Below are 17,086 nucleotides of genomic sequence, written 5' to 3' on the forward strand. Positions count from 1 at the left end.
CCTATGAATGTTTATGCCTCTCTGAACCAGTTAGACTCCAAGGTGCCACTCTGCCCTTCTTTCTGCCGTACTTCAAACTAACATGGCCAACTACTCTCTCAACAACAAAAGAAGTGACAGATGTTTCCACATGCTCTTGGATCAAGCTTAAGGAAAATGAGTATATAAGTGAAGTATTCCTCAGCACAAAAATCTTCCTTCTTGACCAAACCACTGGAGAATGAACAACTGAGTCACAGATGGGTCCAAGGAGACTTGCACAAGATTTACTTCCTAAGGTAGAGTTCTGGTGGAAGGAATGAAAGAGAAAGAGAAAAAGAAAGTGAGGATCAGAGCAATGTTTGATGGAAGGAGCAAAATGGAGATGGTTTCAGGGTAGATTCAGCCCAAGGCAGGCAGGAATGGGTTTGTTTGGCTCAGAGAGGGGTATGGAATATTGAAAGGAAGGAATGTCTGTAACATGGAAAGAATGTAGAAGGGGTGGGATCGGATAATGAAAAGTTGGCAATGCCCGCTATCATGGGCAACTGGTGCCTCCTGAGTCGGGGGGGCACTTGCCCCTCCCCGCCCAGCGGCTAGTCAGCGACTGGTGGTGGGGTCTCCCCGTGGCCGATCGCATTGACCCAGAAGCAGTGTTTCCTCTAAGCTGGCTGTAAGAGGGAACGCTGCCCAGAAGTGCCAATAGTGCACCCAGAAGGGCCAGGGACACTCCTGGAAGTGCCAGTGGCACTTCTCTTGGCACCCCCACTCCATGGCTGACACTCTCAGGGGAGCACCAGCTCTCCTGCCTGCCCCACCTGCCCACCTCTTAAGCAGGGAATGCTGCTGTAAGGGGCTGCACCAGTGCTCTCAGGGGGTGCATGTGCACTCCGTACGTGTCACCGCTGCCCACTCCCTTCCTTTGTCAAAGCACAAAGGAGCTACCCCTTTTGGGCTTCACCCATTCATTGAAGACAGTGGCAAGCCTCCCATGGCTTTAATGTAGGATCAGAACCCTTGCACCTCTCCCCCTCTTCTTTAACTGTGCTGTGAAAGGTCCTTTCCTATTACATTTTAATTTAACTTCCCACCCATGCAGGTTGCAATTCAGGAGGGATAAGGCAAATAGTAAGTTCTGTGGGATGCTTTCCATAATTCAACACTTTTTAAAGGGTTTTTTTCCCCTGAGCTGTTTCAAGGCAGAGCTTTCTGATGGGTACATTATTGCTATTGTTTTACGTGCCATGGGGTCTTATGGGAAATATGAAACAAAAAACATGACAGTATCCCTGAAAGTAGATTAAGATGCCCTGCACTCTGAAATGAGTATACCAGCTTTTCTGACTCTCATTCCAGTAGTCTGACAGTGTAGAGATCTTATCTCAGAAAACCTGATGAATTTCCAGTCTTGACTGGTGCATTCTTGCTGTTTCCTGTGAAATGGAGGGCTCCCATTTACTGAAATCTGTCTTGTTCCTGGCACTCAAGTTTAGCTGTTAGTACGATGACTTTGAAAAGACTAGTTCCATCTGCACCTCAGCTAGAGAAGTGATGCACTACAGGGTGCTAAGCGCTCTGTCTGTGATCTGGCAAGGAGTTAATCACATGTATTTAAAGAAATACATGTGAGAAGTTTGCATGAAGTCAAAAGAAGTATTTAAGGCTGTTGAAATTAAGCATTTGCTTGTATGTTTTTCTAAACTGGGAGGGGCTTAATTGTGTGGTCAAAAGTATCTATCTGTGTGAGTGCTTTGCAGAATATAAGACAGTTGGGAGAGAACCCTGGTCAACTAGGAAAGTTGTAGATTATACAGGGCATCTGAAGAGGTCTGTCAGTATTGAGTGGAAATGGTTATGGAAGTCAAAATGGCATGAAGGCAAAGGCTTCACATCGTTCTGATTCCCTTAGCTTTTGTGTACCACCAATCAGGTACAAACTTTGACTAGACTCAGGTATGTCCCTGAGGCATGAATGGTTCATCTACCTGCAAGATGCTATTGCCTTTGAAATGAAATGCCTCAGGAGAGAATGGATCGTGATGGGGATTGTAGGGGAGAAGAAAATGGCACTCTCTAGAGCAGAAGTGACCAACCTGCAGCACAGGTGTCCTAAGCGGCACAGGCAGCCTTTGTGTGTGGCACATGGCAGATCAGGGAGGGGGCGGGCAGCATAGTGGCAAATAGAGCAGGAAGCAGAAAGCAAAGCAATAAATCAGGCAGGGAGCATTGGGAAGAAAGCATAAATTTCAGTAGGTCATCAGGCAGAAAGTATAAACCAGGGAACAGAAAGCAGAACAGTAGAACAGGCAAGAGCAGAAGCTCAGAGTGTCACCTGGAGAGGATGCAGGGCTAATCTGTGGCCCACCTCCCAGAAAGGATGGCCCATCACTGCTCTAGCGAATCAAATATATGAGAAAAACCAGAACTCCTCCAGCAATGTGCAGATATGCAGCTAGCTCAGTTCTCACACTGAGATGGAAGAAAAGAGGGGATAGTGGCTGCACTCCAAGCTTACATGATCCAGCCAGCATTGAATAGAGTTGGTGCTGCCTCATCTGGCATGATATAACTCCAGGGGATGTAGCCAGTTTGGTTCACCATGGTTCATTTAATGAGGGCAGAGGCTGCACTTCATATTCTTCTGATGACTACAAAAAGATCTCAGCTAACAAATATTTGTTACTTAATTGCTACTGGCTCATACTTCTAAATTATAGTGAATGAAAAAGGGGGGAGAGACTTAGAAAAATCTAGATATTTGGGCAGCTCTAACAGTAATGGGAAACCAAGGTTTGTCTATAACATTACAGAAGAATTGCTTAAGAGTGTTATTTTTTTTGCTGATACAAGTATTTTGGTAATCACCTGATAAGTTAGCAGGCAATTACTCCAAGGGACTCTTATACCATCTTGGGGATCATGAAGTTTCAGACTTCTCAGGTCATGATGCTTATGCAGGCTGCATATGACTTTAAGTTAGCCTTATGACACCACCAGATGTGCATGGGATCTTCTTGTTTCATGGGCTCTAGAGCTACTGTGAAGCACTGGTGCACTAGAAAGGAGTCCTAACACACAGAAGTATATGAATCTGATGTGACTCTGTGATTATAACCATCTTCTCAGGATAAACTAATCAGGTTAGGCCATTCTCCACAGAAATCCTGCAGCAGTTGAAGCACACCTATTTCTCAAAGCCAGTCATGAGCAGATTAAGCTGACTGCTGGCTCAATATGTCTCTCTCAGACCTTGAGTGGCACTGCCCAGGTCTGGCTGTCAGGCTCGTGTCCTGGTGTTTACCTAACTTTGCTTCAGGCTCTTGCACAGCCTTATCTCTGGCTCCCTGATTCCTTTAAGGCATTTTTCTCTTAATATTTGACATAATCTTTTTGACTTTTTCTGGCCCAGATCCAGAGTGATAATTTTGTTCTTACCATTTCTCTGAACTTATGCTCTACCTGAGAAAAACACATGATGTAGTTGTAGGTGTACTGAAGCAAAGATGTCCTTTGTAGAGATAGCTTATTTCCCTTCTTGCATGGGGATAATGAAGTTGGTATCAAGAAACCTTATGCTGCTTAATGGTTTCCACACTTGGGGGCTTTAACAATATGGCCTTAGTCCAAGTGGTACAACCTTCTAAGATAGAAAAGACCATAAATCCATAGTGATCAGAAAGATACAGTCATGTTTTTCTGTATGCTTTGATCTTTGTGAAATAAGCCATTCAGATAGGTGCAACAATTTTTAGGAAATCCTTTGGTATACAGTTTGACAAAGACAAAAAGAAAAACCTCAAATCAGTGACCCTCATACAAAGTACAGGGATATGCCTTCTAATTGGCAGAATGTCCTAGCCTCATTTTAGAGGTTCTCTTTAATTTCCATATGAATTTAAAGTCCCAGACACCATTCACTGAGCTGGAATGTCTTGCTATAATAAAAGGCATTGCAGTTGTGTCTAGTTGGATTTACCATGCTATTTAGTTTTAGTACACACAAGCTACATATCCTTTAACTGCTCTATAATTGGTCCAGTGCTCTTAGCATCCTTTGGGTAGAGTTAGACAATTTGTGAATCAAAACATAAGTCAATTTCTTAGAATTAAATATGCATTACCAATCATTTGCTCAGGTCTTCTTTCAGATTTCCTACATCAGCAAATCTTTCAATGGGAGTGTTTTGTAGAGCTTCGTTGCAATTCAGGATAAGTAAGAATGATTCACATTTATATTAAACTTTTTGCCTAGAAGGTCTGAAAAACACTTTCCAGGATTCACTTAGTATGAATTAATAAGAAATCACTTCACTCACTAGAGAAATATGCCCATCTCTATGGTAAAACATGACAGTTGGCCAGAGCACAGAGCAACATTGCATATGGACTTAGGGAAGGAGTGAATAATTTATTTCAAGTGAACTGCACAGGGGATTTTAGGTCAGTGGAAGGTAATTACTGAAAAATGAACTTGGCCAGAATATCCAGGCTAACATCTGCACGATTGCAAAATAAATGCCACAGATGTTTTAATAATGAATAACATGTGTGATCAGTGCCATGGTTTTACATCTGATCCAAAAGACTGCTCCTTATTCAGCATGCTGTGTGGAGCATTGGCTTAGTACTAGTTCAGATCACAAAATCATTCTACTAAATCACCAAACTCATATGTTGTGGCAACCTGAGGTCATCTTAGCGTTGTCTTGTTCATAAGGACTGGTGTTTTACTTAAGAGAATTCATGGGATAACAGCCCATAGAGGGCAACTCTTCATCATGAGGCAAAAAGTATAACCAAGACAACCCTCTCAACTCAGTACATACACCCATTACAGGGGTAACAAGTTACATAATTTGGAGCTAATAGCATCCACTAATCTGATGAATTAATAGAAATAACTTTGTCTCTGTGTTTTATGTCAGGCTGACTCAGAAGAACCTTACTTTTCAACATAGGGTCCAAGAACAGCTCCCTGCCCTGTCCCAAAGAGTGGTTTTTATTAATTTTAGCACTGACATCAGACTACAAAACTGGGCATGGTAGGTTGTAAGACTCTAAGCAGGTCTCCAGAAAGCTTCGGGACTCAGGAAGGTACCATGTCTGCTGGAGCTCCTTATCAGCAAGGGGAACAAGGTCTTAAAGCATACAATGTGGACTTCCCTCTGCCCAGACAACTTTTCTGACCATTGTGGAGGAGGACAACTACATGAATTGGCTTTCTCCTTGTCTTCTTTCCAGTTCACATGGTCATAAAGCCTGGAAATGCAGCTGATTTTCTGGCACAGTCAGATAAAGAGGGAAACGCCCACATAGCCTTGTACATGCATCTCCAGGTGTGCCATGGTGTTCTGAGGAGTGTGCTTTCTTCTGGGTCTCCTCTATACAGCATTCTACGTACACTTCAAGTACACTGCCCTTCTGATGTTCCTTTCTTTATTTTAGAGGACATCTCTGTCAGCATTAGAACGATCAGAACAGCAGATCAGGAAAGCAGCCAGTCTAGAAGAGCTGCTTCGAATCACTCATTCAGAAGACTGGAAGCTGTGGAAATGCAGGCTAAAACTCAAAAGCCTGGCCAATTTTGATTCCCGATCTGCATCACATCGCTCCACTAGATTTGCTGCTGCTTTCTATGACATCGATACGCTAAAAGGTAGGTATATTGCTGTACATGAGTTCCCTGTCACCTATTTCACTATGAGGATTCCCAACCGTTGGTGCAAGTAGGGGTTAAATAAGCTGGCATTCTTAGAAGAGACCAACATCAGAGAGAAAATGGTGGATATGGAAAACAGCATAAAAAGGAGGAAAAAGTTAGGCAACAGCCTGAATACATCTCCATTTTATGTGCAGAGCTGGTTTATTGTTTTCTGTACACAATCCAAATGAAAGATGTGTTAAGTATGGGCTTGTCAGTCAACAGAACAAGAAAGGAAGTAAACAGGCAGGAATAGCTTGGAATGGCTAGCTGCAGGGACTGCCAATAGCAATACGCTAAATCTTGGAATTTGCTTGTAGGCAGAAACAATGGACTTTACAGCTAGCACTGAAATTCCTAGTTTTATTAGGTGTGTTTTGATGTAAGGCATCTCATCAGCAGCTACATCTGGGTAGGAGCTGATTCATAAGGGGGTATTGGCTTCATGCTGTTGAGCATGCTGGGAGAATTTCAGGACAGAGAGGAAGTATACAGAAACAACAGATGACACCTAGATATGAGAGAGGGAATACAAATCTGTATACAAAATAGAATGAAACCCGCCCCCCCCCCCCCCACTGGGCACAACTGCATGAGACTTTTACTACACAATTGACTAATTAGCTGCACATTAAACATCTCAGCATCTACACATGCACCCCTGTTAGGCTGGAGTAAACTAATTTACTCCACAGCAGGATAGTACTTGTACATTTACAAGTAGTAATCTGCTTCAGAGTAAAAACTCCACAGCAGCACCCATGTAGACTCTGGAGGGGCTGGCTGGGGCATGAGGGTGCTTCAGTGCAGGGGCTGTCTGCTAGCTAGTCCTGCACTGAAGCACTCTTGTGTCACAGCCACCCCCCCAGCTGCACATTGAACCAGGAGGAGCAGCTTCAGGCTTGCAGACTAACCCCCAGGGCCCCCTGCCAGTCAGGGCTGCTCCACTCCAGCTTAACATGCTGTACATGAATAAACTTTGGAGCTTATTGCTCCTGGGCGCATGTTCAAACATTGTGCCCAGGAATGATAAACTGCAGAGCAATAAGCTCCGCAGTTTATTCATGCACCATAATTGCATGTGTAGACATGCCCAGTGCCTTCTAGAGGAAAGAATCAAGGTCTAATATGAGCTCACTAAAAGTAAACCAGGGGTTAGTTATCATTCCTTGATGAAGTGAACAGATATTATAAAACAGAGCCTTGCTATACAAGCTGTGACATAAGCAGGTGTAGAGATCCAGTCCTCGGGTGTGTGTAGACAAAATGGGGGCCCTAAATTGAAGCGGTGGGTTTAAAAACCCACCGCTTCAATTTAGGGTGAAATAAACCCCCATGCGTGCACACACCATTCTGACTTACCTGCCTCTCCAGTGGGGAGGGGAGAGTGAGCTGCCAGTGGGCAGAGTGGTCACTGGGCTGCGGCGGGTTGCTGGGGCTTCCCCCTGCAGCAGTGGCAGCTCACCCCAAGCAGTACCCGCCCGCAGGCACCCGACTTAGGCAGTCCGAGGAGGCACTGCAGCCACAGAGGGAAGCACTGGGCCGCCATGCAGCTCAGGCAGGCAGGCTCCAGGGACAGGTTGGGGGGAATTAAGGCCCGCTTCTATTCTTGGATGGAGCTTGTTTTCCTGGGCTGCTGCCAAGCTGCCTGCTGGTCTTCCTGGAGAGCCCCTTCGCTCCACGGCTGTAGGGGCAACAAACCAAAACTCCTCAAAGGAGTTTTAGTTTGCTGCGCCTCAAGTCATTTAAAGTGCATTACATCGCCAAATTTCCTACACTGGCTGGAAATAATGTGCAATATGCCACCGAGGCATGCAAACACCGACACCATTAAAGCAGTACAAAAGCATTTGGCTTGCTTTGAAGTGTCATGCACACACACCCCTTGTTTAAATCTACACATGGCTTTTGACCCCGAAATGATGGAACTCAAGCCAGAGTATTCACTTCTCTGTTGGGAAACTAAGAATGAATGATCCTATTGTGATAGGGCTTTTAGAACACCCACAACCACTCTTTCATACATTTGCTTACTCTTTCACATCATTTGATTAAATATTTTAGTTATCTGGCTGTTTTTGGCTAAACTTGAATTTTAATCTCTGAGAAGGACCACAAAGACACGGACATAAAGGCCAATGTGAAATGCATCTGTATACAACTTTATAGAATTCAAGAAATTGCATAATTTATTATAAAGACAATAATATTCTAGCAGTGCCTGATGCAAGAGAAACTGGTAGAGAGAGTTAAAAGAGATGGATTTTTTTCAGAATATTTGCAAGAATTCTGTATAGAGGCATTAACAGTCTAGGGAACTATTTGCATCCAATATAAATTGCAAGGTTTTCCTGTAGAAATCCTGAAAGCCAACTTTTAGTTTTCTCATGTAGTGAAATATGAGCATTGCAGAAAAATGGTGATCATTCATTTGTCTTTATAACAATACAACAAATGACTGCATCATGTGGACTAAGGCAATATTCTATAATACGATTTATTAACACCAAAAAGAATATAATTGTTCATGTAACTAGAGCACGGGAACAAAAGAGAAAAAAGTGTAAGTGGATGAATCTGTACTCAGAAAAATTCTTTAGTTCAGCCATCCATAGCTGGGGTGTTAAATGTGTGGATCCAGAGGGGCATGGCAGTGCAGTCATATTCCACTTTAGTTGTGCCACATGTAAGCTCCTGATCTGGGCTTCAGAGCCTGGGGAATGAACACTGTAGCTGCTGCTCATCCCCTCCTTTCCTCTGCTGCTGAATTCAGAAGGAAGGGGACAGAGAGGAAGGGGAAACAGCAGCAGCATTCATTCCCACGCTCCGGAGCAATGTGAAAATAGGGGCTCCAACCAGAAAATGCTCCAATCAGTTGGTGAGCTTGTTCCGCTTTGCACACACAAACCTCTGGCAGGAGCCTCAACTGACCAGACAGTGAATTCAGAGCACATCGCACAGCCAAAGTAGAGGGCTGCATCCACCATTTCCCTGTTCCTGGATCCGCTACTCATGTCAAACACGCATTCAGAGGGCCAAATCTGGCCTGCAGGGTCATATCATCCAGATCACAGGGCCAGGAATTTGGGAGTGGTATAAGTAGGGGGTGGGGTCCACCACCAAATTTAAAGGTATGGAGCCCTACCGGGGACAAGCAACATCTGCATTAGCTGCCACTGCATACCTTGCTGCCAGTTCCAGCTCATGAGGAGCCCTACAGTTTAGTCCAAGACTGGGGGGAGGGGGGACGCTAGATCTAAACTGAGTTTGACATCTGTGAACTATAACAACTCTTAGCTAAGCACCTGTTGGGATAATGCCTGTAAAAAAATGTATCTCTTTGCTTTTTCTTTCCCAGTCAGTGGAGGAAGCCCTTTGAGTTTATGTGAGTTTTTATTTAATGTGGTGTTATCATGAGAAAGTGAGGTCAAAGTGTAAGGTGCTCAATTACTCTTTCCAGGCACCACCAACCAAACTCAAAGTTTTAGTCCCCATCTTTGAATGAGCTTCCCTTTGCATAATCAAGACCTCCCACAAACAGCCAGGTTCCTCTAGAATAATGCAACTCCCAAGTATATGTGTGGGAGTGGGTTGGAGGTGGGTTTCTTGGCAACTGAATTGCAAATATATAACTCACTTATGGCTAAGATCAGAGTGACCATGAACTTTGGTGGTTTAAGAACAAAGTGTAAAAACCCATTCAATTCCTTCTTCTAGCCTCCCTACAATAGCTCTACCAAATGGCTAAGAGGGGGAGAATACGTGCACTTGAAAAGGGTATTTCTGTTAACGCCCATGCAACTGACATCGTAAATGATTATGAAAGGGCCATGCAATGCCAAATACACAACCCTTCTGGATTCACTACGCATATATGTAAACCAACAGCACTTAGTGTGGGATACCTGACATCACATTTTCCTCAGTGAATAATAATAATAATAATAAATACAAAAAACCAAATTAATCTTTTTATCATAATAACAAATACAATAACAAATGAGCAGCATGAAAACCTTGCAAAGAAAAATATTAAAAATCACAATATACATGTGTATACATCATATTTCTCGTTGACAGCAAATAAGCTGCTAACCAACTTCACTATCCCTGATACTCTTCATATTCTCAGCCTGGTGACCAGCAGATTGAATCCACCATCTCTGGGACCTCTAAATTGATCCAAGGTGTTGGTTGTAGCTGTGTTGGTCTAATGTCATTTAGCTGGGCTAATAAAAGATATCACATTTACCCAAATAACCTTGCTTGTATTGATCTAAAACACTTGTGTTATTTCTCCTTCCCAGCAGGCTCTCAGAGCGGGATGCATGCCTCTCTGGCTGAGAGAAAAGTCATCCAAATTTCCCCTTAACCTCTTTCAGTTCCTGGGACACTGAACAGATTTTTTTTTACCTCTGTACCAGCAAGAGCCAGAACTCACTCAACCCCAATTAATCTGTGTTTTCAGTAGGATAGTGTGCTATAGTCTACAGACAGTTCTCTCAGGACACTTCCTTCTGGGGCCGCACACCCCAACCTGGTGGTCAGGATAGAATTTTTTTTCTCTCTTCTTGACCCCAGTGGTACTCGCAACATGACCACTAGCCATCATCACATCCCCACTGAGGAAGCTCAAGGTTTCACTCATCTTCCGAAGATGGATGCACCCCAAATTCTTGAAAGCCAAACTCATGTCACGGCTGTGTGTTACAACACAGGGAAGTCAAAACTGCAGGAGTGGTAGCTCTTACTGAGGCCACAAAGCCTGCCATGTTTCAAGGAGATTGGTGCAGGGGTTTGGGGGGAACTGCACTCCAAGCTGCAGACAAGCAAAACGCTTGCCATGGGTGACCCTGTGTGTGTTCAGGTGCAGCGGGGTGACAGCTGCAGGGATGCTGTAGCCCTTGCTGAGGCCACAATACCTGCCAGCTGTCGAGCAGATGGGTGCAGGGGGGTTCTGGGGCCCTGCACCCCTAGCTGCTGACAGGCAAAACTCGTGCCAAGCTGTGTCTTTCTTGGGGCAGTTGATTGTCTGTATTGAGTCTTTCCTCTCCTTAGCCTGGTTTTGTAGGTGCTAATTGATGCTCATTAAGTCATTATGTGGTAGCTAGGTCCTGTGTATTGAGTCCCTGGTCCCTGAGTGAATCATGATTGATTGATTGGTAAGTGGTAACACAGCAGCTTTGTAGCCAGGCCCGCAGTAGTGTCTCCCCTCCCTGCCCCAAGACAGACACAGTCAGTCCCACAGCACCCATGGTACCAGTTTTGCTTGTCTGCAGCTTGAGCGGCAGTTTCCCCAAACCCCTGCACTGGTCTTCTTGAAACTTGGCAGATGTTGTGGTCTCAGCATAGGCTAACACTCCTGCAGTTTTCACCCCGCTATGTTGTAATGCCTAGATGTGACATGAGTTTTGCTTTCAAGAATTTGGGGTGCTGTTCCCCTCAATCCCCTGTACTGATATTCTTGAAACTTGACAGACTTCACCCTCTCTGCAGAGTATACCAGCTCTGAAAATTCCATCCAAATTGGACAAAAAACAACAAAGTTATAGATATTTTATTTGTTCCCCATTATACCCTATGGCCAGATCTCAGAGGTGGCTCCGAGGTGACTCCGAACCACTTCGGGAAGCCAAATGAGGCCAGCGCTTCAACCCGGATACGCTGCTTCGGACCCCGGAGTGTCTGAAGCTTCTCCCAATCCGAAGCTCTGTCCAAAGCCTTGCAAAGCCTTAGAAAATAGCCCCTGCAGCCAAGACTTGCAAATGTGACAAGTGACTTGTGGGCCCTCAATCTGAAGCACTTTGAAAAGGCCTGATTGTCAACAAGCACTGAGTACACTCTAAGAATCAGATACCTTTTGAGTACCTGAAGGTAGGATAGAGTCTACCTAAAGTATTCATAGATTCATAGATTGTTAAGGGCTAGAAGGGACCTCACAGATCATCGGGTCCAGCCCCCCTGCTCTAGGCAGGAAGACAACTGGGGTGACCCCTGCGAGATGACTGTCCAGTCTCCTCTTGAAAACCTCCAGGGTAGGTGACTGCACCACCTCTGGAAGGAGTTTATTCCACAGTCTGGACAACCTGACTGTGAAGGAGTTTTTCCTCGTATTAAGCATGAAGCAACCTTCCAGGTTCGGTCCTTTTTAGTGTTGTAGCCTTCCGGTAAAATCATAGTTCTACTAAAAACAATGGAAGTTTCACCCTAAATGTGCAAGACATTTAAAAGCATCTTATTTTTTGTATCTTTTTAATTATTATCAGGGGGGAAAGAATGAGGATAAATTAAGGGGAAAACAAAACTTTCAAGGACTAAATGAAGAGCCTCAGTGACCCTCTTTTAGGAAATGGTTTATATAATAGGCAGGTGTAATAAAAGGTCTAAAAGAGAAATGTGAATGCACATCTGAGGATAAACTTTAACATTTAGGGTTAAGAACAGCATTTTGGCATTTTTTTTTTCTTTAAAAGTTTCTGTAGGACTGAGCTCTGTTTCATATTAGAGATTTTCTTAACATGACAGAAATTGCCCTGGACCACTGCTAAACTGCTAGAGGTAAGCTGCTAATGGAAAAATGCTTTTCATAGCTCTACAAGAACACAAAGGCTCAATAACTCTTGAGGGTCTCTACATGCTTGTATTAGGTAGTTAAATACCTATGAAAATAGAGGAAGGAAAGAAGACCGCATTTAATGATACAAGAAATCATTTTGATATGTAATTATGGCAAATTCCACCAAGCTGTTCCTTTCTCACTCTCTGGTTAACTGAATAGTTAAAGCATTGTTCTCTCTCACAGTCAAAATTTGAGAGGTCATCCTAAAATAAAACTGCCAGTCTGCAAAAATTCAATATTTGAGAGCTGTCATGATGTTTTGAATAGATAAATCATACTTAAATTTATATTTTTGTTATTCAGTCTTTAAACTCCTGAGAACACTAAAGTGGGAGTGTGTTTGCCTTAGATTTCAGTAGATGGTTTGGAATCATTGCTCCCCGCCTGGACCCAGTGGACCTATTAAAAACATCTGACTAGAATCTCATTACTCTGTTTCTCCACCTGAACAGATTCAATTTTATTCTGCTCACATTTACACTAGAGTAATTTGAACCAACTGTGTACTGATAATAAGACTTCAGATTTACAGTGTTGTAAACAAGGGTAAAAATTGACTCTACTTGTACAGAAATAGATGATAGACCAGATCCTTAGCCAATGTAAATCAACACTTTTCCATTGAAAGCAGAGGATCTGCAGTCCTTAAAACCAGGTGAGTTTCCAGTTCCGTATGTTTTATAGTTAAGGAAGAGAATAAACCTCAAAAAGCAAACCCTAGCACAATAACCTCTTAATCCATTTAATGGGCATGATACTTCTGTTTTCAGCCATTCTTTGGTTCTTGATCAAAAATTGTTAACCAACATTATCAGCCAACCTGTAAATGGCCAACAAAATTCCAAGTCCACGTTATTTATCCAACACATCGTTAAATCAAGCATTTAATTTTTTCTTGTTTTTGTTCATGATGATGGTTCTTTCTGTAGTCATAGATGAGGAGTGGCAAAAAACTCAGTGTGTGCCAAGGGAAACCTGTGTGGAAGTTGCCAAGGAGCTGGGTACAACCACCAACAAATTCTTTAAGCCTCCCTGCGTGAATGTGTTCCGATGTGGAGGCTGCTGCAATGAGGAGAGCCTGAGCTGCATGAATACAAGCACAACTTACGTTTCAAAAACGGTAACGAGACTATTCATCTTTTTTCTATTTTCTTACTTGGAGACTAGGAGGGATAAAAGGATGTTGGGTCTCTCCAAGGCTGCTATGGAACTACTTGTGCCTAAGAGTCATTCTCTGCATTTTCATAACCATAAAAAAATTCTTAATTTTTATTTACTTAAAGTGAATACAACCTTGGGAAAGATTATTTAGCTTGTTTTCTATACAAGTAAGAATGACTAGACAAAGTCTAAGACTGGAGAATCAGAACCAGTGTGCATGTCTACATGAGACACTAAATGCTCAGTAGACTAATTCTACTGCACATTCGCACGTCATGACAGAAGTCATGATATTGTGCTAATGCACAGTAGAGTTAATCTACAGTGCATTAGCATCACTAAAAATTCATGCATCGGCACTACTGTGCCATAGCACTGGTTACTGTGCATTGGGTTAATACCTGTTATTACAGTTACTAAACTTAATGTGCCATAACTACAGCCCATGCATGCACATGTAGACGCACCCAGTGAAAGATGATGTCAATAAGCTTAATTATTGTATTCTTAATATTTATTGTTACCTGGACCCAGAATTTCCTGATGGCTCTTGGAAACTCCCCATACTACTGAGCAAATAGATTCTTTTGGAATTTCTGATGTGTGGTGCCTAAGAATTAAGACTTAATTTTTCACAGCTGTGACAAAAACCTTGATTGGTAATTTTGGGTGTCTAGGTTTAGAAGTCTTAAAGGTTCTTGAATTTTAAAAGTGCAGAGTATCTACTCTCACAGAATCACATATCTTAAATTAAATGCTCCAATTTTGAGTTGTTCCAAGTCACGAGTCACTTTTGAAAATGTAGACTTAAATAATTAGTCAGGTGCAGCAAAGTAGTAGCAGGCAGCAAATAACTTAAATGTAGTAGTTGCATCTACAAGCAATGCTATATTACCATAGCAATGAGCTAGGGCAACACATCATCTGTGGGCAAAAACCATGACATTGCCGCTACATCGCTGTAGCAATGCACTCCCTCAGTATAGTATGTTGCTATGGCAATATAGCATCTAAAAATAACCACATGCCACTGCACAGTGTAGTGCGGGCTGTTACTGCACCATCATTTAGTACTAACAAAAGAAGTACCAAATGAAGGCACAGTAACAACGCTGCCATAGGGGCACGTGTAGACGTGCCCAAGGTAATTGAGTTTTTTCCATCATGTGACTTTATAGTTACAGCTTTAGTTCTTCTATAGCAACATATTAGTCCTAGTAATAGAAAGTTTTTGTACTTTCACTAAATTCATAGATAATTAGCTGGAGCATTCCAGTAGCAGTGAGTCTGATTCCTAGCTGTTATTCTAGTCCTGTATCAGTGTGCTTTCACTGGTTTCAATGGAGTTATACTAGAATACAATGAAGTGTTGAAAGAGTGAATCAAGCCTAATACGTCCTATGTAGATGTTCATTAATTGATTCCATTCCATGTCAGGAGGAGAGAGCTCTTATTAGCTGTTGGCAATATACCACAGATGTCTTAGCAACTCAGAGGTCTGGGTCAGGCTAAAAATATTTTATGCATTTATCTTTGAAACTGTTGCTCATAAGATTTAAAAAATAAATAAAATACATTTAGTTCTTTAGAGTTCAACATTCCTTTAATTTTATTCAAAATAACCATTCTCAAAAGCCTTTGAGCCAAATACTGCTCTTAGTTTCAACAATAAAAATCCGGTCACTGAGGAAAAAACAAATAAACAGTGGACATACTCCAGAGTTTTGCCCATGTTACTGAAAAAAAAAGATTTTTTTTTTGTTAAAGATATTTATTTCCTTTCGGAAAAGCTATAGGTTTCTCAGTGTAATAACCAATGGAAATAGAGACAGAGAAGATCAATGAGTAGCTACATAAATGACTAAGATTAAATAGATTATGTATCTAATAACAAATTCCAGTTTTCTGCATGCTTTCCAGATTTGCTATAAAATAATGATGAGACCATTTGTTGCATTTGCAAAGCACTTTCCCAATTCATGGCATGCTCATTAAATAATATTTATAGTACTTCACTTTCTTAGTCCTGAGGCTGCCATACTGAGCAGTTTGTACTTCAGAGACATTGTTTACTTTTCCCCTTTGATTAACTTAGATCATACCCATGGTGGCTGCCAGAGGAGAATAGGGAAGGTGAGGGGAAATAAAGGCAGAGGGTAGGAAGTTAGTATATAACTTATTTTAAGTAAAACTATAAAGTAGAAATTGAAAAGCATGTTTCATCCTTTCAGCTTTTTGAGATTTCAGTTCCTTTGACAAATGTGCCAGAGCCAGTGCCAGTCAAAATTGCCAACCATACTGGTTGTAAGTGCTCATCAAATATTCAGCGTCCCCCTTATACCATCATACGAAGATCAGTCCAGTATCCAGAGGAGGACAGGTAGGAACCTCTCTTTACAAAATATTATACACAGATTATACAACACTAACAGCTTTTTTATTATACAGCTTTTTCCTTGTCACTCAGTCACTGTAATTTTTCTTTCATTTCTTATTTTCATGCCTGTTTCCACATATCCTGGGTTCCCTTCAAATTTACAGAGCCAAAACCAAACCTGAGTTAAACAGATTTCAGTAACTTAATGGACATCTGATGTCTGGCATGCAGATTAAGGTCCAATTCACTAAAGACCAGATCCAAAAAAAAGACTTAGGCACCTAAAGCACAAGAATGAAATCTACAAAAACCTGTCTTAATCCTTAGGGCATGTGTAGATGAAATGGGGGCCCTAAATTAAAGCAGTGGGTTTTAAAAAACACTGCTTGAATTTAGGACTGATTAAACTCCCACGTCTTGCACACACCCCACTGACCCACCTGACTGTCCAGTGGGGAGACAAGGGCAAGCTGCCAGTGGGTGGAGCAGTTGGGGGGGAGTGAGGCGGGGGGGGAGGGGCGGGTGAGGCTGGTGCTTGCCTCTGCAGCAGCGGCACCCACCCTCAGGCATCTGGTTTGGGCAGTCCCAGGGAGCACCGCAGCCACAGAGAGAAGCACTGAGACGCTGCACATGCTCAGGCAGGCTCCAGGGGAAAAAAAAGAAAAAAAGATCAGGCTCACCACTTTTCTTGGGCAGAGCCTGCTTTCCCGGGCTGCTGTCAGGCTGCCTGCAGGGCTTCCTGCAGAGCCGTGAAGCTGAGCAGAGCCCAGTGCTTCATTCCATGGCTGTAGGGGCAACCACCAAACTAAATCTCCTTGAAGGAGTTTTAATTTGCTGCACCCCATGTCATTTAAGGTACATTACGCTGCCAAATTTCCTACAGTAGCTCAAATTAATTTGCAATATGCCACCGAGGTGTGCAAACACCAACACCATTAAAGCAGTGCAAAAGCATTTAGCCCGCTTTAAAGTGTTGTGCACACATGCCTCATATTTTGTCTACACACCACCTTTGGCACTACTATGTCATGGGACTGTGCATGACCTTGTGACTGATCTGAGCATCTTGGCACCATTGGCACTATTTTACACAATTTAGTAGTTACAAAATAGGTGTCACTGTACCTAAGGTTTCTGAGGGGCCTTATCATCATTGCCAACTGTCTATAAAGTTATGGAAGTCTATAAAAGCAAGGCTAAAAATGCTTATCCATAAAGTCCTTAAAAAAATGGAGCTGTCCATACAAAA

At 42.6% G+C, this 17,086-nt stretch overlaps 1 protein-coding gene across 2 annotated transcripts in view; it reads left to right on the forward strand.

Moving 5' to 3' along the window:
- VEGFD (vascular endothelial growth factor D) overlaps positions 1-17,086 on the forward strand; it is a 51,276-nt gene that overhangs the window by 15,468 nt on the left and 18,722 nt on the right. For both annotated transcript variants that reach the window (XM_019495107.2, XM_006261078.4), the window contains exons 2-4: positions 5,425-5,635; positions 13,229-13,419; positions 15,692-15,840. In XM_019495107.2, coding sequence (XP_019350652.1) covers positions 5,425-5,635; positions 13,229-13,419; positions 15,692-15,840 — 551 coding nt within the window. The remainder of the gene's footprint in view (positions 1-5,424; positions 5,636-13,228; positions 13,420-15,691; positions 15,841-17,086) is intronic.

The sequence above is a fragment of the Alligator mississippiensis genome, chromosome 1 (assembly GCF_030867095.1).
Source record: "Alligator mississippiensis isolate rAllMis1 chromosome 1, rAllMis1, whole genome shotgun sequence".
In the NCBI taxonomy this organism is placed as follows: domain Eukaryota; kingdom Metazoa; phylum Chordata; order Crocodylia; family Alligatoridae; genus Alligator; species Alligator mississippiensis.